General features: G+C 44.3%; 1 protein-coding gene and 1 long non-coding RNA gene across 2 annotated transcripts; both read right to left on the reverse strand.

Annotated features, from left to right (window-relative positions):
* Positions 1-987: 987 nt before the first annotated feature.
* On the reverse strand, positions 988-10011 carry LOC122460736. Its single transcript, XR_006282210.1, has 3 exons — positions 9965-10011; positions 6404-6441; positions 988-1109 (listed from the first exon to the last, which is right to left on the reverse strand). It is a non-coding gene; the product is annotated as an uncharacterized LOC122460736 (long non-coding RNA).
* LOC119857530 (histone H2B 8-like) lies at positions 9025-9402 on the reverse strand. Its single transcript, XM_038406607.1, has one exon. The coding sequence runs from the start codon at positions 9400-9402 to the stop codon at positions 9025-9027; it is 378 nt and encodes a 125-aa protein (XP_038262535.1).
* Positions 10012-21969: the final 11958 nt, after the last annotated feature.

The raw sequence follows: 21969 nt of genomic DNA on the forward strand, positions 1-21969 counted from the left end.
CCCTAGCTGCTTTTCACAAAGGCTCTGGGTTGGAACCCAGAGAAGAGGGTGGGCCTGGGTTCCCTACTATCACCCCTCTCTCGCCCCAGCAGGAGGGTGATGTATGCCTTAGGAGTAAAGGGGCAAGGACTACTAAGCCCAGCCAGGGCCAAAGGCCTGGTACATGGTCACTAAGACTTTGGGTTTTCGTTTGGCCTCTGTTACCCCACAAGGGGTGAGGCTGTCAGTGTCCTGGTCGGAGGCCTGTATCACAAGAAGGAACTATCTATGAGGGGTCCACATAGCTGCTGATGGAGGATCAGAGACACTTGAACTTGCCTTACCTGAGGCACCTCTCTTGGATTTGATGTTTGCAGAGATGATTAATGCAGTGCTGCCTGCTATCTTTTGTCCATGTCTGGGGTGTACCAAGTATCCCAGGGAGGTGAGGGGGCTAGCACAGGGCTTGCAGTGTCATCCATCCAAGCCTCAGTGATGCAGCCTATATCAAGTGCTTCATCACTGCTAAGGTCACTCATTGTTTGGTGGCAGAGCTTGTTTTGATCAGCATCAGCTTTAGTTCATGTCCCTTTGTGCTGCCTGCTTCTGGCCCATGCCTCGGTAGTGCTCCTGTGCAGTGTATAGACATTGGGCATCTGGAATCTGGCTTCTTATGTCTGCTTTTCTGTTTCCATGGACAGTTCCTCCCTGTGGCAGGTGACGTAGTGAATTGTGGGAAGGTCTGAGTGGAGGAGTCTGGGTTGCCAGATGTCATGGGAAGGGTTGGGTATCTTTTGGAACTGTAACCTGGCTGAGCCCAGGGAATGGGTGCAGCTGGAGCAGGGTGTTCCTGCAGTAGAGGTGGGTGGCCTGGTAGCATGGAACAGCAGTGAAAATAGTAATGAGGAAGAGCAAATGGCATCACACACCCATTTCCTCAAAATATGCTGGCTGTGTTTTTATGGCGCCCCTGGGGCTCTTACCTACCTTGGGCAAGAGGAAGGGAGATAGCTGAGTCCCAGCTGTCAAGTGGGCTCCTGAGAAGCCTGTAGGGGCCAAGGCTGGGGCTCCAGGCTCCTCCCCCATAAGATAGCAGCATTCTGTGGCAGTCTCCTTCCAGGTGATGGTTTCTGGGTTGGGGAAAGAGTCACAGCATCATTTTCACCTTTTTAGAAAATTTCTCTCATTTCTGTTTCCAAACTTTCAAAAGTGAATGGTGGTCCCTGCTTGGCAATGTCTGGTGGTTTGGCAGCCAGCTGCAGCTATTGATAATGAATATTCAATAATTTGCCAATAATCAATAACCAATTAATTGATAGTTAAAGCTTGCATCAATTATTGGCTGTGATTATCTGCTTAGTGAGAGGGGTTCTTTAGAGTCCGGATTAATTTAATAAAAAACCTCAGCTACATTAGCTTTGATTAGATTTATTGATTTAACACATGGCACATACACAGAGGAATGTGGTTAAAACAGCTGCAGAAGACCTTTCTCTGTAGCCTACTAAGAGCCAGCGTCCAGTCTGCAAATTATAGATAGATTATAGGGACAATTATACCCCTATCATTTATTTTTTAATCATTCCAGTCCTTATGTAGGTTGTTTCCTAAGTTCCCGTTCCCTTATAAGTTATAACTTTCTAGCTGCCTGAACACCTTATAGTTAGTGTGACGAAGTGGGAGTTTTTTGTAATTTTTTATGACCCCTATGTGTGCCTCCATTTCCCCTATACTGTATGCTGCTACCGGGGGTGGGGGGAAGGATTATGTTTGCTCTCAGGGCTGGCTAAGAGAGATATGTGGCTGTATGGGTGTATGTCACTTAGCTGCCTGAGTAGACAGGATAGGTCATTAAAAGGACGGGCTGAAGTTGACACACATCAGTGGAAAGTCCACGCACCAGAACGCTGACATGCGCAGCCAAAGACCCAGAAGAAGGAGGATTTCCCTGCCTCTCAGCAGGGAAGGTGAGCAGAGGCCTCAGCTCCAGAACAAAGGACAGTGAGCTGGGGAAATAAAGAGCTGGCTTCTGAACTGACTTAAGGAAGCAAGTCGGAGAGAACCTGAAAATGGAGTTCACCACAGTTTGGCTGGTGAATTGCTTTGGGCTGACCAGAATGGACTATGCTTTAACCTTATTTTTTCTATACTAACCTAAGGGGCTTCCACTGGCTACATTCCAGTTGACTAATAAGCCCCTACTGTTTTCAAATCACTGCTTGAGTGTCACTGCAAATACTGGGTGAGCCGCAATCGTTCCTAAAGCGCCTACCAGTCTCTAACCAGGAGTCTGGACTCACTGAGCAGAACACACAGCATGAAGCAGGAGTACTGACACCCCAGAGGGTCAGTTTCAGTGCCAGTGAGGCTGCGTGGCCTACCCTGAAGTAAGAGTGAGACCCCTTGGGGGCCTGTCGTATCGAAGGGGCTTCTCTAGGAGACTGTTCTGAAACGGGGAGCATAGCACCGATCTCGTGGATCTGTGACAATTAGTCATAATTTAGTCTTTCTTTGAGAGGTAATGTTATTCGTTGTACCTTTTGGATGCATTTTGCAGTTATTAAAATACCTGTAGCAACAATTTCAAAACAAGTTAGAACTTAGCTGCTTGATAGACTCCCACTCCTTAAAATTAGCTTAACTGCAAGGCATTATGGGAGTCTTGCTCCCAGGCAAGCTTTCTTGGTCTATCTTAAGCTGGCTAGAGCAGGTCTTCACTGCTGCTGTCCAACTCCATGATTTCCACAACTTGAGCGTTGCTAGGAATTGGGCTTGACCTCATCTCTGTTAGCAGCACAAAATGAAACTGCGACACCCAGAGGGAACTAAACCAGACGTGCAATAGCAAGTCTGTACTGCTCCAGCCCAGCACCTTTCTTGTGAGCATCTCAAAACAGGCCCAAGCCTCCAGCTTCACCACACACTGAGAGCCAGGTAGAAAGTCACAGGAAAGCGCTAAATCAGTTGTTTAATTTGTTTGAATAAGAACATAGCTGGGAGATTTAGCTACATCCCTCAATATTCACAAATCTGCAACCGGAGACAGTGGGGGAGAAAAGCACATTCCCCATTCAAAGCCTAAAGCCTGCATTCAGCAAATGCAGCGAGGAGCTAAGAGCTTTGATATGAAAGTCATCCTCTCCAGCCTGCTGGTGGAAACGCAGCATTTTTGAATGGCAGTGCCATTCAGGGGAAAGTGATTACAGTTTCGACTTTAGAACGGAAAGTTGAAAGCCGCCTGTTTACTGTTCTGGCTTCAGCAAACGTAACTTTGAACTAGAGCAGACGGGAGTTACAACTGACTTGTCAGAGCCTGTTTTACACGCTGGGCCAGGGCTTGACTTTGCTTCCATTTAAGGAACTCAAGTCAGCTCCCCGATTTAGATAGCTTTGGCAGATCTACAATATGCTGTTCTCCATTTTGTGGCTTTGACTATCCTGTTGTGCCTTGAAATCTAGTCCCAGATCCTACAGCAGGGAAGGTATTGATACCCTGGACATGTTAGAAGAGCCTTGATTAAACACATCAGCAATGGGTCATTACTTGTACGTGAATCTAAGCATGAGTTGTATTTAAAAATCAGCAGCAAAACCAGCAAAGCTAGAGGATATTGCTTCTGTTTCCATGGGAATAAGGAAAATAAACCTGGCAGGGGCGTGCCCTTCTGTGCTGCACATTTTCTACAGCAACCTCTCCCCATGCTGAGATTTCTCTCTATTTTCTACCACTGTACACCATTATTTAGCTCCTCACTACTCCTATGGTGGAGGTGCCGGGGAACAATTCATTTTACATTGTGGTTCCTTCTATCAATCATTTCAGTGATACAGCACTGCTCTGTCACGCATTATTCATGTCTATAAGTTATATTGCAACTAGCAAACAGTGATCCTGGTCAGGATCAGTGCCCATTGTGCTGGATGTTGAACAGACAAGGCCCTGATCCTGCAAAGATTTAAATACATGCTTAACTTTATGTGCTGTGAGAGGTTCCATCAGCTTCCCTTTGCAGGATTGGGCTCACAAAAGTAGATACAGGCCTTGCACCAAAAACCTGACCATCTAAGATCTACAGGCAGTGAGAGAGTGAGATAATAAAGTAGGTACAGTTCTAAAATACAATTTGTTTTAAAATTTTTAGTTAATTATAATCGCCCAAATATCAGCTTTCCTCAACACACCCTCAGCCCAGCCACTAAACGCTGGCTACTTTCTTGTAGAAGTCAAAGCAGGAGTGGGTATTCAGAAGGGATTAAAGGAGGACAGGGTCATGGCCACTCTTAACTCTGTAAGGAGTAGCATGGGAGGAAGCAAAAAGCCATCTGAGAGAGGCAGAGCAGAGGGACCAAAGGACATGGGATAAAAACGAGTGTGGATATAAAGGTTGGAAAGATGGCTGGTCCAGTGGTTAGCCTAGGATTTGGGAGACTGGGATCTGCCATAGACTCCCTGTATGACTATGGCCAAGTCATTTAATTGCTATATGTCTCTGTTTCCCATCTGTAAAATGGGGATGATACCTACCTCACAAGGCTGTTGTGTAGTTAAGTACATAAAAGATTATGAAGTGCTCAGATACTAAGGTGATAGGAGTGAGATAAGTATGATAGATAACGAGGCAGTAATGAAGGATCTTTATAGGTTAAGCTCTCTGAGTTCTTCACGAACATTTAGTTAAGCACCCTCAAACTCAGTGAAATAGGCATTTGTCACCTGGTTTACATATGGGGAAACTGAGTCACACTGACAGGACTTACCAAAGTCACATGAGTAAATGGCTGAGTAAAGTAGAGAGCCTAATAGTCCTGACTCCTTGTTCTAACCACTAGACCACATTGCCACCTTTCACAATTTTCTTTTCTTTTTATACCAAATCTTATAAATGGTTTCAGAAACATCAGAACTTCTCCTAGAACACAGCAATGAACTTGCCTGCCACACTGTTATAAACAATATGGCATTTGTCTTTTTTCCCCTCTGACACAAAGTGGAGGACAATTTGTTGCCTCATGTAGGGCAATTTTTTTTCCCCCTTGATGTTGCAACTTGCCACTCCTACGATAAGATGCCACAGGCTGTTGACATAAGATGTGATAACATTGCATCAGAGCTGGAGTAAATCTACAGAGCACTGTATTTGAATGCCTTGGGCATGGACCAGCCACACACAGACGTGGAAAGGCCCAGGAATGTCACAATCATTGGCAACACTCTGAAGTTGGTGCTGAAGGGATGGAAAGTTACTTCCCAATATGCAGAGCTGTTCTCCACTTATTGGATTGGAGGCCTCCTGAGGTATTTTTTGTCCCTGGAGAGAGAGATTCCTGAAATACTTCCTGTTTCCGAAGGGAAGTGGGGAACCAGAGCGCTCTTGAGGCTTGTATTTTTATTTTAAACATGAGAGAAGCAAACTAAAGCAGGGTGGGGGAAGGGGGACTCCAAATCATCTGGGACAAAAATACTTAACGACTGGCCCAGTGCAGTCTGTGTGAGAGAGGCTAGGGTGAAGGATTTTGCATGTCTGATAACAGAATTAGAAATATTAGAGCATCACAGCAATTTCTTGTATAGTGTTTCCCTGGGGCTGAGGTTGTAGAGTGGAAAATAGGTGACCCCCATCACTCCACACCAAGTTCTGGGAGTATATCATCACCAGCGAGGGTGGGCTGGAGGAATGAGTGCAGGCTTAGAACTCAGCAGCCACTTAGCTCTAATCCTGGCTTGGGCCTGACTTGTTGTATGGCTTTGGACAAGTCACTTTGTATTGGTCTCTGTTTCCCTATCTGTAGAATAGGGGTAGTGATACTTGCTTTGTGAGGATTAATTTAGTAAATGTCCATATGGCACAGCTAAATGCTGTTATTACTAAACTCAGCCGGGTTTAAGGAAAGACTATTCTTTCCAGGATCTGCTGGAGTTTGAGGATTAGAGTGACTATTTTCTCCATGCTCTGCAAATTTACATAAGAACAGCCAGACTGGGTCATACCAACAGTCAATCTAGCCCAATATCCTGTCTTCTGACGGTGGCTAATGCCAAATGCTTCAGAAGGAATGAACAGACTGGAGCAATTATTGAATGGTCCAGCCCCAGCTTCTGGCAGTCAGAGGTTTAGCAACACCCAGAGCATGGGGTTACATCCCTGACCATTTTGACTAATAGCCATTGATGGACCTATCCTCTATAAACTTAGCTAATTCTTTTTATCATTATTATTATTATTATTATTACTATTATTATTATATTTTTAACCCAATTATACTTTTGTCCTTCACAACATTCCCTGGAAATGAATTACACAGGTTGACTGTGCGTTTTGTGAAGAATTGCTTCCTTATATTTGTTTTAAACATGCTTCCTATTAATTTAGACTCATAGAATTTAAGATCAGAAGGGACCATTATGATGATCTAGTCTGCCCACCTGAAGATTGCAGGCCACAGAACTTCATTCACCCACTCCTGTAATAGACACACAACCTCTGGCTGAGTTACTGAAGTCCTCAAATCATGATTTAAAGACTTCAAGTTACAGAGAATTCACCATTTACACTAGTTTAAACCTGCAAGTGACCTGTGCCCCACACTACAGAGAAAGGCGAAAAACCCCAGGGTCTCAGCCAATCTGCCCCAGGGCAAAATTTCTTCCTGACCTCAAATGTGACGATCAGTTAGGCCCTGAGCATGTGGGCAAGACCCACCAGCTACATACCTGGGAAAGAATTTGCTACAATAACTCAGAGCCCTCCCATCTCTGGCCATTGGATATATTGTTGCAGATCAGCTACATGCCATTGTATGCAGTCTTGTCTTACCATCCCCTCCATAAACTTATCAAGCTCAGTCTTGAAGCCAGTTAGGTTTTTTGCCCTCGTCACTCCCCTTGGAAGACTGTTCCAAAACTTCACTCCTTTGAAGGTTAGAAACCATCATCTAATTTCAAGCCTAAACTTGTTGATGGCCAGTTTATATCCATTTGTTCTTGTGTCTACATTGGTGCTAACTTAAATAACTCCGCCCTGGTATTTATCTCTGAGGTACTTATAGAAAGCAATCCTATCCCCCCTCATCCTTTTTTTGGTTAGGGCTAAACAAGCCAAGCTCTTTGAGTTTCCTCTCATAAGGTAGGTTTTTCCATTCCTCGGATCATCCTAGTAACCCTTCTCTGCACCTGTTCCAGTTTGAATTCAGCTTTCTTAAACGTGGGAGATCAGAACAGCGCACAATATTTTGGATGAGGTCTAACCAGTGCCTTGAATAATGGCACTAACACTTCCCTCTCTCTACTGGAAATGCCTTGCCTGATGCATCCTTGGTCCGCATTAGCCTTTTTCGTGGCTGTATCACATTGGTGGCTCATAGTCATCATGTGATTAACCAATACAACCAGTTCTTTCTCCTCCACTGTCACTTCCAACTGATAAGTTTATAGCAAAAATGCTTGTTGTTAGTCCCTAAGCCCTGGTCTACACTGCAGGAGGAGTCGATGTAAGGTACGCAACTTCAACTATGAGAATCGCATAGCTGAAGTCGAAGTACCTAGATCGACTTACCACGGCACCTTCACGCTGGTGAGTCAACTGCCGCCGCTCCCCCGTCAACTCCGCTTGCACCTCTCGTGGCGCTGGAGTTCGAGGGAGAGCGCTCAGTGATTGATTTATCATGTCTAGACTAGACACGATAAATCAACCCCCCATATATCGATTGCTACCTGCCAACCCGGTGGGTAGTGTAGACCTACCCTTAGTGCATGACCTTCCACTTTGAACTATTAAATTTCATCCCATTTCTATTACTCCAGTTTTCAAGGTGACCCCTGGTTCTTGTGTTATGTGAAGGGGTAAGTAACACTTCCTTATTCACTTTCTCCACACCAGTCATGGATTTATAGACCTCTCTCATATCCCACCTTAGTCGTCTCTTTTCCAGTCTGAACAGTCCCAGTCTTTTCTCTCTCTCCTCATGGGAGCTGTTCAATATCTTTAGGGTGACCTGATGTCCCGATTTTATAGGGACAGTCCTGATATTTGGGGCATTTTCTTATATAGACGCCTATTACCTCCCACCCCATCCTGATTTTTCACACTTACTATCTGGTCATCCTAGATACCTCTAATCATTTTTGTTGCCCTTCTCTGTACTTTTTTCTGATTTTATATATAAAATCAGGGTTAACCAGACCTGCACACAGTATTCAAGGTGTGGATGTACCATGGCTTTATATAGTGGCATTATGATATTTTCTGTGTTATGTATCTCTTCCCTAATGGTTCCTAACTTTCTGTTCAATTTTTTGACTGCGAGTGCACATTGAGCAGATGTTTTCAGAGAACTATCCACGATGATGCTGAGATCTCTTCCTTGAGTGCTAACAGCTAATTTAGACCCCATCATTTTGTATTTGCAATCTGTCTGGCAGACTGACTCAACCTGGGACCCCTTTTTCTGCCTTGACAAGGAACAAGGAATTCAGTCAAGTTTGGGCCATGTTTAAAGTACAATTTAATTGAATATTTTACCTGAATTGTGAATGCCCTAGTAGAAAAGGAATCTGTGGAAAACGCATCATTTCATTGAAGTATCCTGGTGTGTCTGCCTGGCTTTATTACAGCATTTCACCTAAGGTTACCAATATTAAAGCAACCTATTTCGGAATATATACTAAAAGGCTGTTTTGAAAGTGCTGTGACTCTAATAAAGATAATATCCCCTATCCCCTTGACAGAAATTGAACGAGTGTGACAAAGTCAGACCATATGCAGTGTTGGTGTAGCGGTGTTTGTCCCAGAGACAAGGTGGGTGAAGTAATATCTTTCTGAGGGTGAGAGAGACAGGCATTCATGCTTAACTTTGCATTTAGCAGTGACACTCTGAGTTAGTTTCCCAGACCTGAAGTGTAAACTCAAAAGCTTGTCTCTCTTACCAACAGAAGTTGGAAAAATAAAAGATATTACCTCACCCACCTTGTCTTTCTAAAGTCAGACCGGACAAGTCATAGAGAGTGGGGTTTTTTAATTGATGTACCTCAGGGCACACACAGACAGGTTACTTGGAGCTGGTATACTTGGTCACAGCCCTGGTACCTTCTGACACGCAGTGCTTAGCTAATTCCTTGGGCAGCAGGCGCACGGCGGTCTGGATCTCTCGAGAGGTGATGGTGGAGTGCTTGTTACAATGCGCCAGGTGGGACACCTCCCCAGCCATGCACTCGAGGATGTCATTGATGAAGGAATTCATGATGTCCAAGGCCTTAGAAGAGATGCCGGTGTCAGGGTGAATCTGCTTCAGCACCTTGTAGACATAAATGGAGTAACTCTCCTTCCTGGTCTTGCGGCGCTTCTTATCCCCTTTCTTCTGGGTCTGGGTTACCACTTTCTCAGAGCACTTCTTGGACATAGGAGCAGATTTCACTGGCTCAGGCATCTCAATGGCTAATCTCACAGCACAGGAACAGTGGGGGAAGGCATGTATATCAGCCCTAGAAGGGTAAAGCTGAAAAGAGGTTACCTCTGGTCAACTAGAGACATCTGAGTTCAATTAAGGGCTGCCTGTGACCTTTATGATCATCTAGTCTGAAAAACCCCTCTTCTTGTGAGAGAGAGGGAGGAGAGATGAGCTACAGCAGGGTGAAAAGGTTACTCCTTTGTAGAAGGCTGTTCTCCTCCCAGTAAAGGAAACTACTAAGCTAAGGGACTGTTTGGGGAAGGACTGGCACCCAAAGGCCTGAATAACAAGGCAACACCCCAGAGAGGGAGCAGGAGAGGAAGTTGGAATTTGTGTTAGGAACTTGGTTCTTAGTGTTTGGCTGAAGAGTGTTCCATGGGCCTACTTTGAGGCCCACCTTGTAAATACTGAAAAATAAAACCCGAGTGAGACATAAAAGCTCTGCGGAGTGGGACTGATTTACTCCAGGCACCCCACCCCCCTCCTGAGGGGGGACCCTGAACCCAGAGAGGTGAGGGAGGTGTCTTGCATAACCACATACCTCCATGGCAAGCTGACTGCTGCCATCCATGACTACCTCTACAGCTGGAGTAAAGGGTCTTTTATCTCAGCGGGGTAGAAAGACAAGAAAGAACATGTTATGAATTAGCACACTGAGAAGTCTATGCTAAGATCAAAGATTAGTGGTTTACTTATTACTGCCCCCTCCCCCAAGTTTAGCATTAACTCGTGCTAAATGACCCACATGGGGAAATCAGAAGCAACGATTAATAAAGGTTTAATGGTGGAGGTTTTGTGTTTGAAAGTGGCAGATTCTAACAGCGCTGGAAACTATAAAGCCCTCCCATCCCTTCTTCCCCCCCCCCCCCCGCCTCCACTGGTAACCACTGGGAGGTGTGTGTATGTGTGCGTGCACATTTTACCACATGGAATGAGCTGCTGTATCTTGCCTAGTAGAATTACATTCCTTTCTAGGCTATAATTATCTCCACACTAATCCAGTCTTGAGTACTTTTTCTAATGTATTCCATTGTTTGCATCTTCTTGACACCTGTCTTATAAAACCATTTAAAGATCATTTTCCTAGTCAGGGTTGGCTTTTAACTAAAGGGTGAATATAATTGTGCTGAAAAGGTTGGATTTTAAACAAGCCACATAATACACTGTGAGTCTGTACTGGAGGTTGCTTTTGGTGTAAGTTTCGCTCTAGTACTAGGTTGTCTAGTAACTAAACACAACCACAACAACAAAAAGTAAAATTGAAATGATCATGGTACAGCAGGAAAACACACACACACAAGTATGCACTGAGAATAACAACTGAAAAAAGAGAGAACTAATAGCTGAAATAAGTTCTTGTTCCTTTAATGTTGACTTATAAAAAAATCTTTGGTAGTGTGTGTATATAAAATCCATTAAAACTTTTCCTGGGAAGGAATAGAAACCACCTCTTGTGTTACCTACTTGTGGGGAAATAACATCCTGATGTCAATCAATCCAAGCCATTCCAGAGGGACATAACTACATCACAACTAACTTATCTTCCAAACTCCTGTGGCAGGGATGGCTCAAAAGGGCTCTAGAGTCTTTCCTCCCCATGTCACTAGTCCAAATTCAGCCCTGACTTGTAATGACTGAGAGCTATTGCTGGCTGAAGGCTGTTCAGGGGCTTCTGTGAAATGAGTTGGTGAATGCAGTGTAGTTTCTAGAGGGAGGAGTCAATGTCACTAACCTGTCAACAGAATGGCCTCCATAACTGGCACCCTGAGAGAGGCTAAGACCCAGGACCCCAACTTACCTTCTTGGCCTCTAGAGGTTTGTGGTGATCATTGCAATGCTGATGTGACATACAGTTCATCCAGATGAGTCATGGCAGATTGATGGGGCAAGGTGCAAAAACCGGTGCTACTGCTCCACGCTGCTGTGCCTGTTCTGTGGCTAAACAAGGACTTCTGCTTCAACAACTGTAAATCCAGCACTAAACCTATTCAGGACCACAAGGCCTGGCTCAGTTGGGAGCTGTATGCGAGAAGGTACAGAGAGCAGCACACGTTCTAGGAGGGCCGCTCCATTTGAGCGTTCTCTCTTCCATGCACTTGAGTTGAGTAGCCTTTCCTCCTAGTAACCAGTAAGTCCAGACAACAGTATCTTTCTGTCCCATCCCCCATCACACTATTCCTCTTGCATGTGTTAAGTATGTGTGTTTTAAGGAGGCATCACAGAGATCCCCTCTCTAGTTGTTAATGTCTCGAGGAGGGACAGAGAGGTTTGGACTGGATGGATCTTGGATGTACTTGCAGCCTTCTGTAGGAATTGTTGTTTCTTTTTATAAAGCAGTGGCATGATCCTCTTCTGCAGAGTGGCAGCAGTTTGAAAAGGCCATGTCTCATCCTGAGGGCAGGTGCAGAGAATGAAGATTTCTGATACAGGAAAGAACGCTTTGTTTTTGAATGGTTGATATGGTGGGTGGTTGATGAGAAATGCACTTGACCAAAGAGAAGGTCACAAGCAGAAGCCATTTATCCCTTACATTTTTTATTCTGAATAACATAAGTGGGTGGTGGTTTATTTAACACACACAAAGTACACAGCATTGGTTACAAACCAGAGGTGACGGAGCCATGTATACAAGAAGACAGGAGTGGCAGACTGCGCTCTGTTACACCTGGATGTAATTTTCCATAGGATCATGATGCTGGGACTGGGCAACAGTGGATGGATCACTTGATCATTGCCCTGTTCTGTTTGTTCCCTTTGACGTAGCTGGTACTGGCCACAGTAGGCTAGATGGCCCATTGATCTGACCAAGTATGGCCATTCTTGGGTTCTTATCATCTACTCCAGGTGTTTGTACCTACAATTCATGGATGATATTGGGTGGTAGCTTTACCACAGCCAGCTGAAGACCACTTTTTAGCAGCCAGCTATCACCTTAGCTTTCCACCATATCTTGGGTATCGTTCTTCTGTATGACATGGGGCCTGAAGATAGACAACCCGTATTGGCTTTTCTTCCCAAATCAAATCAGTATCTTAGATGTCTGTATACTAATGTGAGAATTATGGGGAATAAGCAAGAAGAACTTGAAATGCTAGTTAATAAGCACAACTACAGTATAGTTGGCATCACAGTCTGTGATAATACGCATGACTGGAATATTCGTATAGAAGGGTACAGCTTGCTCTAGAAGGACAGGCATGTAAAAAAAGGAGGAGGTGTTGCCTAAAAACCAAAAATGTAGATACTTGGACTGAGGCTGAGCTGGAAATAGAAGACAGACTTGTTGAAAGTCTCTGAGTAAGGATAAAAGTGGGGGGAAACCAGGGTGATGTCAGGGTAGGGGGTCTACTACAGACAATCTAACCTGGAAGAAGAGGTAGATGAGGCTTTTTTAAACAACTAACAAAATCATCCAAAGCACAGCACTTGGTGGTGATGGGGAGACTTCAGCTACCCCAACAGCTGATTATCCAACAAGTTCTTGGAATGTATTGGAGACAATTTTTTATTTCAGAAGGTGGAGAAAGCTACTAGGGGAAAGGATGTTCTAGATTTGATTTTTGACAAATAGGGAGGAACTGGTTGAGAATTTGAAAGTGGAAGGCCGCTTGGGTGAAAGTGATCATGGAATGGTAGAGTTCATGAGTCTAAGGAATGGTAGGCGGGGAAACGGCACAATAAATTTTTCAAGAAGGGAGCCTTTAGCAAACTCAGGGAGTTGCTAGGTAAGATCCCATGAGAAGCAAGTCTAAGGGGAAAAACAACTGAAGACAGTTGACATTATAAAGAGACATTATTAAGGACACAAGAGCAAACTTATCCCACCACATAGGAAAGATAGGAAGTATGGCAAGAGACCACCCCCCCCCGGCTTAACCAGGAGAGCTTCAATGATCTGAAACTCAAAAAAGAGTCCTAAAAAAAAATGGAAAATAGGTCAAATTACAAAGTATGAATATAAGCAAATAATACACTTATGTAGGAACAAAATTAGAAAGGCCAAGGCACAAAACAAGATTAAGCTAGCTATAGACATAAAGGATAAGAAGAAAACATTCTACAAATGCATTAGAAGCAAGAGGAAGACTAAGAACAGCGTACTTAATGCGGGGGGAGGAAGACACACAAAAATATGGAAATGGCAGAGGTGATAAATGACTTTTTTGTTTGTTTTCACCAAAAAGGTTAGTAGCGATTGGACATCTAACTTAGTGAATGCCAGTGAAAATGAGGTAGGCTCAGAGGCTAAAGTAGGGAAAAAACAAGTTGCAAATTACTTAGACAAGTTAGATGTCTTCAAATCAGCAGGGCCTGATGAAATACATCCTAGAATACTCAAGGAACTGACTGAGGCCAGTAGCTATTATCTTCAAAAACTTGTGGAAGACCGAAGAAATTCTGGAGGACTGAAAAAGGGCAAATGTAGTGCCAATCTATAAAAAGTGGAATAAGGACATCCCGGGAATTACAGACCAGTCAATTTAACTTTAGTACCTGGAAAAATAATGGAGCAAATAATTAAGCAATCAATTTGCAAACACCTAGAAGATAATAAGGTAAGTAACAGTCAGTGTGGATTTGTCAAGAACAAATCATATCAAACCAACCTAATAGCTTTCTTTGACAGGGTAACAAGCCTTGTGGATAGGGGGAAAGCAGTAAATGTGGTATATCTTGACTTTAGTAAGGCTTTTGATACTGTCTCGCATGACCGTCTCGTGAACAAACTAGGGAAATACAACCTAGATGGAGATACTATAAGGTGGGTGCATAACTGGTTGGAAAACTGTTCTGAGCAAGTAGTTATCATTGATTTACAGTCAAGCTGGAAGGGCATATCAAGTGAAGTCCCACAAGGATCTGTTCTAGGTCCAAGTCTGTTCAATATCTTCATCAATGATTTAAATCAGGGGTGGCCAACCTGAGCCTGAGAAGGAGCCAGAATTTACCAATGCACATTGCCAAAGAGCCACAGTAATACATCAGCAGCCCCCTCCCACCCCCCTGCAGCCCCGCTGAGCAGCACCTCCCCCTCCCTTCGCGCACCTTCTGCTGTTTTGTAGCATGCATTAGGGGCGGGGCAGGGAGAGGGAGGATAGTGAGGGCATGGCAGGCTCAGGGGAGGGAGAAGGAAGGGGTGGAGTGGGGGCAGAGTCAGGGGTTGAGCAGTGAGCACTCCCCGGCACATTGGAAAGTTGGTGCCTGTAGCTCCAGCCCTGGAGTCGGTGCCTATCCAAGAAGCCGCATATTAACTTCTGAAGAGCCATATGTGGCTCTGGAGCCACAGGTTGGCCACTCCTGATTTAGATAATGGCATAGAGAGTATGCTTATAAAGTTTTCAGATGATTCCAAGATGGGAGGGGTTGCAAGTGCTTTCGAGGATAGGATTAAAATTCAAAATGATCTGGACTGGAGAAATGGTCTGAAGTACATTGGATGAAATTCAATAAGGACAAATGCAAAGTACTCCACATAGGAAGGAACAATCAGTTGCACACATACAAAATAGGAAATGACTGCCTAGGAAGGAGTACTGCGGAAAGGGATCTGGGAGTCATAGTAAATCACAAGCTAAATATGAGTCAACAGTGTAACCCTGTTGCAAAAAAAGCAAACAACATTCTGGGATGTAATAGCAGGAGTGTTGTAAGCAAGACATGAAAAATAATTCTTCTGCTGTACTCTGCGCTGATACAGCCTCAGGTGAAATATTGTGTTCAGTTCTGGACACTATGTTTCAGGAAAGATGTGGACAAATTGGAGAAAGTCCAGAGAAGAGCAACAAAAATGACTAAAAGTCTAGAAAACATGACCTATGAGGGAAGATTGAAAAAATTGGGTTTGTTTAGTTTGGACAAGAGAAGACTGAAAAGGGACATGATAACAGTTTTCAAGTACATAGAAGGTTGTTACAAAGGAGGAGGGAGGTAAATTGTTGTTGTTAACCTCTGAAGATAGGACAAGAAGCAATGGGCTTAAATTGCAGCAAGGGCGGTTTAGGTTAGACATGAGGAAAAACTTCCTGTCAGGGTGATTAAGCTCAGGAATAAATTACTTAGGGGGTTGCGTGGAATCTCTGTCACTGGAGATTTTTAAGAGCAGGTTAGACAAACACCTGTCAGGGATGGTCTAGATCAGGGGTGGGCAAACTACAGCCAGATTCAGCCCTTCAGATGTTTTAATCTGGTCCTCGAGCTCATGCCAGGGAGTGGGGTCTGGGACTTGCCCCGCTCCAGTGCTCCAGATGGGGACTTTCCCCGCTCCATGTGTGTCGTGGCTCCACACAGCTCCCAGAAGCAGCGGCATGTCTCCCCACCAGTTCCTATGCATTGGGGCAGCCAGGGGGCTCCGCACGCTGCCCCGACCCCAAGCGCCACGCCCGCATCTCCCATTGAAAACACGGCCAATGGGAGATGCAGGGGCAGCACCTGCAGACAGGGCAGCACGCCAAGCCACCCGCTGCGCCTCTGCGTAGGAGCTGAAGAGGGGACATGCCGCTGCTTCTGGGAGCTGCTTAAGGTAAGCGCCGCCTGGAGTCTGCACCCCTGACCCCTCCTGTGCCCCAACCCCCTGCCCCAGCCCTGATCCCCCTACCGCCCTCTGAACCCCTTGGTCTCAGCCTGGAGCTCCTGCACCCCCAACCCTTCAGCTCTAGTCCTACCCCAGAGTCCGCACCGCCAGCCGGAGCCCTCACCCCCCCGACACCCCAACCCCCAATTTTGTGAGCATTCATGGCCTGCCATACAATTTCCATACCCAGATGTGGCCCTTGGGCCAAAAAGTTTGCACATCCCTGGTCTAGATAATACTTAGGCCTGCCATGAGCGCAGGGGACTAGACTAGAAAACCTCTCAAGGTTCCTTCCTGTCCCACAATTCTATGATGTTGTAGTAGTTTTGGTGATACGTTGTCGAAGCCACAAGTTTTCCCTGTTTTCATTTATTTCAATGCCTTCTATATTTCTTCACTAAAGTGTGGTTGGAAGTTTTCATCTTGGTCAAAAGTGGAGATTTCTTTTATTGACTCCAGTCTTTTTTGATTGACACCTCAAAAATTGTATCTTTGTCTGCTTTAGCAATGTTGATCAGGTATTTGGTGACATTGTTTGGAGAGACCTTCTGTTGACGCGTATCTGGTGGGCTCTGTGGTGCCCCAAACTTCCTGACTATCCATGTTTTCCTGATAGAACTTGATATGTCTGTTTCTGAGATTGCTTTTTCCCATCATGCTCTGTAGGCTAAATTCAGGCTCTCTAGAAGATGACTGGCTATTTCTGGGTTAATGAATATTTGAACAGCTAAAGGAAGTTTTCACATTCTTTGCCCAGACATGGTATACAGATTTTTGGCAGCCACATTGGATGAACTTGGAGATGATCTTAAAGATTGCTTTGGTAAACCTTGAACATGCTTAAACTATTGAGATTTTATGCAGGATGCAGAATGTATACTAGTCAATGAGCTTAGTGTAATTGTCCCAGTCTTCTTTCTGTAGTTCCAAATTAGTATCTAGGAGTAAAGTAGTTTAGTCTGTATCCTGATTCCTGACCAAAGCCTTCAATTATTTCTTGTAACACTAGCCGCATTTTATTTATATCTTGTATAAAAAGCATAAGGCCATCAGCATATAATGAAACTTTTTCTATTCCCAATATTCTTATTCCCTGAATTTCTTCACCCCCAATCTTTTATTCTAATAGTGCCATAATTAAATCAAATAATAAGGGTGATCAGGGACACCGTTGGCTTGTTCCTCTGCATAATGGTATTGGCTCAATCTTTGTGACATCATTTCCCCAAATACCTAATGTGACCCTGGCAGGACAGGTGCCAGCTCATGCCAAGGCCCCTTGGCCTCAACTGAACACTGACAAATGCACCGCTGGAAAGCAGCCTGGCTCCCCTGTGTGTTAGTACTGTTAAAATAGGTATTAGATTTATGAAAAGGTGTTTTGACTTTATGAAATGCTTGTAAACTGCTGCATGCATTAATCTCACATATCAGATCCATATCCCATGTTATAAGGTAGCATTTTAGTATTTACTCTATAACTGTAAAATCACCTGTCAGGAAAGAAGCATTGCCAAGTGTGAAATACTAGTTTATCACAAGAGGTGTTATCTCCTGCCCAACAAAAGAAGGTCCTAAGGCACCAGACAAGCCATTGTGGAACATCAGAAGACAGAAGACTTTATTGATTGCTCCTCCCACATCCATGAAGAGGAGATGTGCATGGAGCCTCATCCCGACAGCTTGAACTCTGGTGGAAGGGAATAAAAATCCCAGACAGGAAGAAATTGTATGTTTATGCTGAGGGGCAAGGATTACTAAGCATAAGTAAAAGGTCCCGAGTGCTTGGCCTGATTACCCCTGAAAGACACATAGATCTTGATTATTATAGAAGTTGCTATTACCTTTTGAAACCTAAGACTGTAACTCATTTGTGTGTATTTTTATCTGCTTTAACCTTGTAAATAACTCTAATTTCTTTTTCTAGTTTATATATCTTTAGTTCATTTATTATAGGATTCACTTTAAACATTATCTTTGGTGTGGGATCTAAGGTGCAATTGACCTGGGGTAAGTGACTGGTCCTTTGGGAATGGGAGTAACTTGAATATTATAGTGATTTGGGGCGGGGAGCGGGAGGGAAGGGACCATCTATCACAAAGGCAGGCTAACCTGATTGGCAAGATAGACTGGAGTGCCCAAAGGGACTGTCTGTGACTCCATGTCAAGGCTGTTACAGTGTTGAGGAGTTCACACTTGATCCTTGGTTGGTGAAATCAAAGTATAGAACTCGTAATCAATTTGGGGTGTGTACCCTGCTACTTAACAGTCTGCCCTGAGGTTGGTACTCTTGATCCTGAACAAATCCAGACAGTTTGTCACCCTAGGATTTCTATAGGTTATTTTAATCCACTTCTGAAAGTGTTCCCAAAAACTGTATTTCTCCACCTTTCTAAACAAAAATGGTCATTCTACCAAACCTCTTCTGCATCCATAGTTAAAATGCAGATGTCTTCATTAGAGCTCTTGGAATGCTTTACCACATGCAGGAGTTTTCTTTTGTTATTTAAGTGGTTTCTTCCTTTTTATAAAACCAATCTGTTTTTGATGCACTACTTTACACATTCTTGTGTCTAATCTGGATGCTAGTATTTTTGTAAAAATCTTACTATCTGTATTTGTTAAACAAATGGGCCTATAAGACGCTGGATATGATAAATCCTTATTTGATTTAGTTATCAAAACTACATCTGCCTGACGGAAGGTATTTAGTAAGCACTTTGTTGCCAAAGAAGACTGAAATATCTTGGCTCACAATGGAGTTACCTATATTTTAAACATGGGAGCTGTGGAGCCAGTGCTCAGAGCGGGTGTGGGCAGTGCGCAGAGCTGCCTAGCCGCGCTTCTGCCTAGGAGCAGCAGTGACAGGTCACCACTTATGGGGAGCCGCCCGAGGTGAGTGCCCTCCGGATCAGGCACCCTGAAACCCCTTCTGCACCCCAACCCCCGCCCCAAGCCCTCTCCTGCACTCAAAATCCCTCCCAGAGCCCACGCCCCACACCTCCTCCCGCACCCCACACACTCGCCCACATTCAAACTTCCTCCCTCTTAGTTAACCGGAATTTTTCACTTTTTCACCCCCCATTCCCACAACATGCTGGATAAAAAGCTTTTACTGTACTACCCTTTCATTCTGTAAAAAGAAAAGGAGTACTTGTGGCACCTTAGAGACTAACAAATTTATTTGAGCATAAGCTTCTGTGAGCTACAGCTCACTTTATCAGATGCATTCAGTGGAAAATACAGTGGGGAGATTTATATACATAGAGAACATGAAACAAGAGGTGTTACCATACACACTGTAAGGAGAGTGATCACTTAAGGTAAGCTATTACCAGCAGGAGAGCCGGGGGGGACGACCTTTTGTAGTGATAATCAAGGTGGGCCATTTCCAGCAGTTGACAAGAACGTCTGAGGAACAGTGGGGGGCGGGGTGGGGGGATAAACATGGGGAAATAGTTTTACTTTGTGTAATGACCCATCCACTCCCAGTCTCTATTCAAGCCTAAGTTAATTGTATCCAGTTTGCAAATTAATTCCAATTCAGCAGTCTCTCCTTGGAGTCTGTTTTTGAATTTTTTTTTTTGTTGAAGTATTGCCCCATGTTTATCCCCCCACTGACTGGTCACCTGGTGCTAGCACTCCTTGTTTCCAAATGTTAAATTGCATTAAAAGAAGGTGAAAATATAACACTTTCCTACATAAGCTAAGGCTTTAGCTACCAAGGTGATGTTATGTGACCACAAATGCAATTAAAGATGGGCTGCACAATCGAAAATGGGCCAAGAGGCAATCCCTCTGTTAAGCTTTGACCCATTCTAGGGAAATGTTTGAGATCCCCTCCCCTGCCATATGTAATTTTTCATGATTAGTCAGAGTAGAGCATTAAGCATTTTGTGCAAGTCCTAGTACAAAATGGGGCCACAGCCTGGAACTCCATGAAATCTTGGAGCGACCCCACTGCGACAACAGTGACCAAGTCTTCAGAGAAGAGTAGAACTCTGGGAAAACAGGACCTTGTGCAGAGAGTTCAGTAAGATGAGGTCGGCCCTGAAGCCAAGACCAGCATCATTCCACACACAGTATTAATCTACACACGCAAGCCTGACTTTCACTTCTCTCTCTTGCTTCATACCAGACCTTCAGAACAGCCGTAGGAAATATTCAAGTCTCCCCAGAAGGATTTCTTAGGCTTTCTGCAGATCAATCACAGTATTTCTGTAAAACTGAAAAATGACTGATTTGTGATTTCAGGTCCCCCACTTTCTGAGTCAGCAGAGCACAGCAGTGCAGCAGGGGCACTACCCTGCTGTCATATACAACAGCAACATCCTCGGCCAATTAGGAAGCGGTATTAACAGGCTCTGTGAAGATCTCCATCCTGTGCCACTGGCTGGCACCTAGGGGCAGGCTGCAGAGTGGAGGCAGGCAAACACCAGGCTCCTTACAGCTTCACCAGAAAAGCATCTCATGGCATTGAGTGGTGATTTCCCTTCTTAAAACCTCTTTAGAGAGATCTCTAACAAAGAAGAATGTAAAACTGTTTTCTTTCATTGGAAGAAGCCTGTTCTAAGCCCAGAGGTAACAGAGACCTTGAGTCCATATGGAATACCTTGTTCCTGGCTTATTCCAGTTTGTGCATTTCTACTCAACTGCTTTCTGTACAAGCTTAAATATGGATGTTGCCCAGAGATTGCTATACTTCTGCACCTGGATATTATCATCTACTGGTGCTCTTACTCTCTGCCAAAAATTCTGATCCTGCAGTAATGCAGGCACATTGAAACCTAAGCTCTTTGGAAAATACTGGAAAGCCTTTCCTCAGAATTGGCCTCATCATGATACATGTGAACCGGAGTGTTGTGGAAATGTTCAATTACCCATTTTTAAAATGTATCTCAAGAGTTCAGTCTCCTGTGCAAGAAATTCCTGCAAATTCTCTGTCAATCTCCAAACGGTGCTGGGAAACAGACTGAAAAAAATGCAGTCAGCTCAGACAGAGATTATTAGTGATTCATGTGACTTCATAATGGCTGTTAAGCATTACTTGATAATGCCCGCTGCAGTCCGTGGACCCCCCCGGGGCACAGTCTGGCCCATTTGTCTGAAAAGGCCAATTTTCTTGCCCTAGATTATTAAATTACAAAGAGCTTTGGGAAACAATCTCATTTACTTTTCACAGTAAAGCATGCTACCTTTACTTTTGCATTTCACACAGTTGGGACAATGAAAATAGCGATGCTATGGCCCTGCTGAAGTTGATGGCAAAACTACCATTGACTTCAGTGCAGTCAGGATTTTTTTACCCACAACTCAGCTTTGCTTTCTGTTCTCATGCACTTTGCACACATCTGTAATGTTTGCGTTGCAAACAGAGGGCTGCTTAAATCCAAACAAAACTTCCATCTCTCCCCCTCTTTTATTTTCCATGAGAACATTTCTTGAAGTTAGATTTTTGCATAATCTTTTCCCCCTTTCAGGCCCTGACAACGTCCTCTTCCATCAAAGAAGTGGCATGTAGATTCAAGTGCTTTTGAGGGCAAGGATCGGCCTTCTGGTATCATCATGATGATTGTAAACGATGGAAAACACCATGTAACTTTAGGACCAGGCAAATTGTTTGAAACTGTAGTAAAGAACAGAATTTATTAGACACATAGATGAACACAATTTGTTGGGGAAGAGTCACCTTGGCTTTTGTAAAGAGAAATCATACCTTACCACTCTATTAGAATTCTCTGAGGCCAGAGGCGAATTACAGTTTTATAGGGCCCTGGGCCAGAGTAAGTGGGGGCCCCTCCCCACCACTTCTATCTGCGGTCTTCCTCCAGCTTCCCCCGGTGCTCCTGCTGGGGAGCGGGTTCAGGGCGCTTTCCCTGCCTGCCCAGCGCTCCTGCCAGGGGGGAGAGGGATTGGGCGCAGGAGCCTGGCTCTCCACTCGGCGGGGGGCCCCAGGGCATGGGCCCTATTGGTCC

The sequence above is a fragment of the Dermochelys coriacea genome, chromosome 6 (genome assembly GCF_009764565.3).
Source record: "Dermochelys coriacea isolate rDerCor1 chromosome 6, rDerCor1.pri.v4, whole genome shotgun sequence".
Lineage (NCBI taxonomy): Eukaryota > Metazoa > Chordata > Testudines > Dermochelyidae > Dermochelys > Dermochelys coriacea.

Excerpts from the sequence above, each read along its gene's own strand:
- LOC119857530 (XM_038406607.1), bottom strand. The coding sequence starts at position 9,402 with ATGCCTGAGCCAGTGAAATCTGCTCCTATGTCCAAGAAGTGCTCTGAG.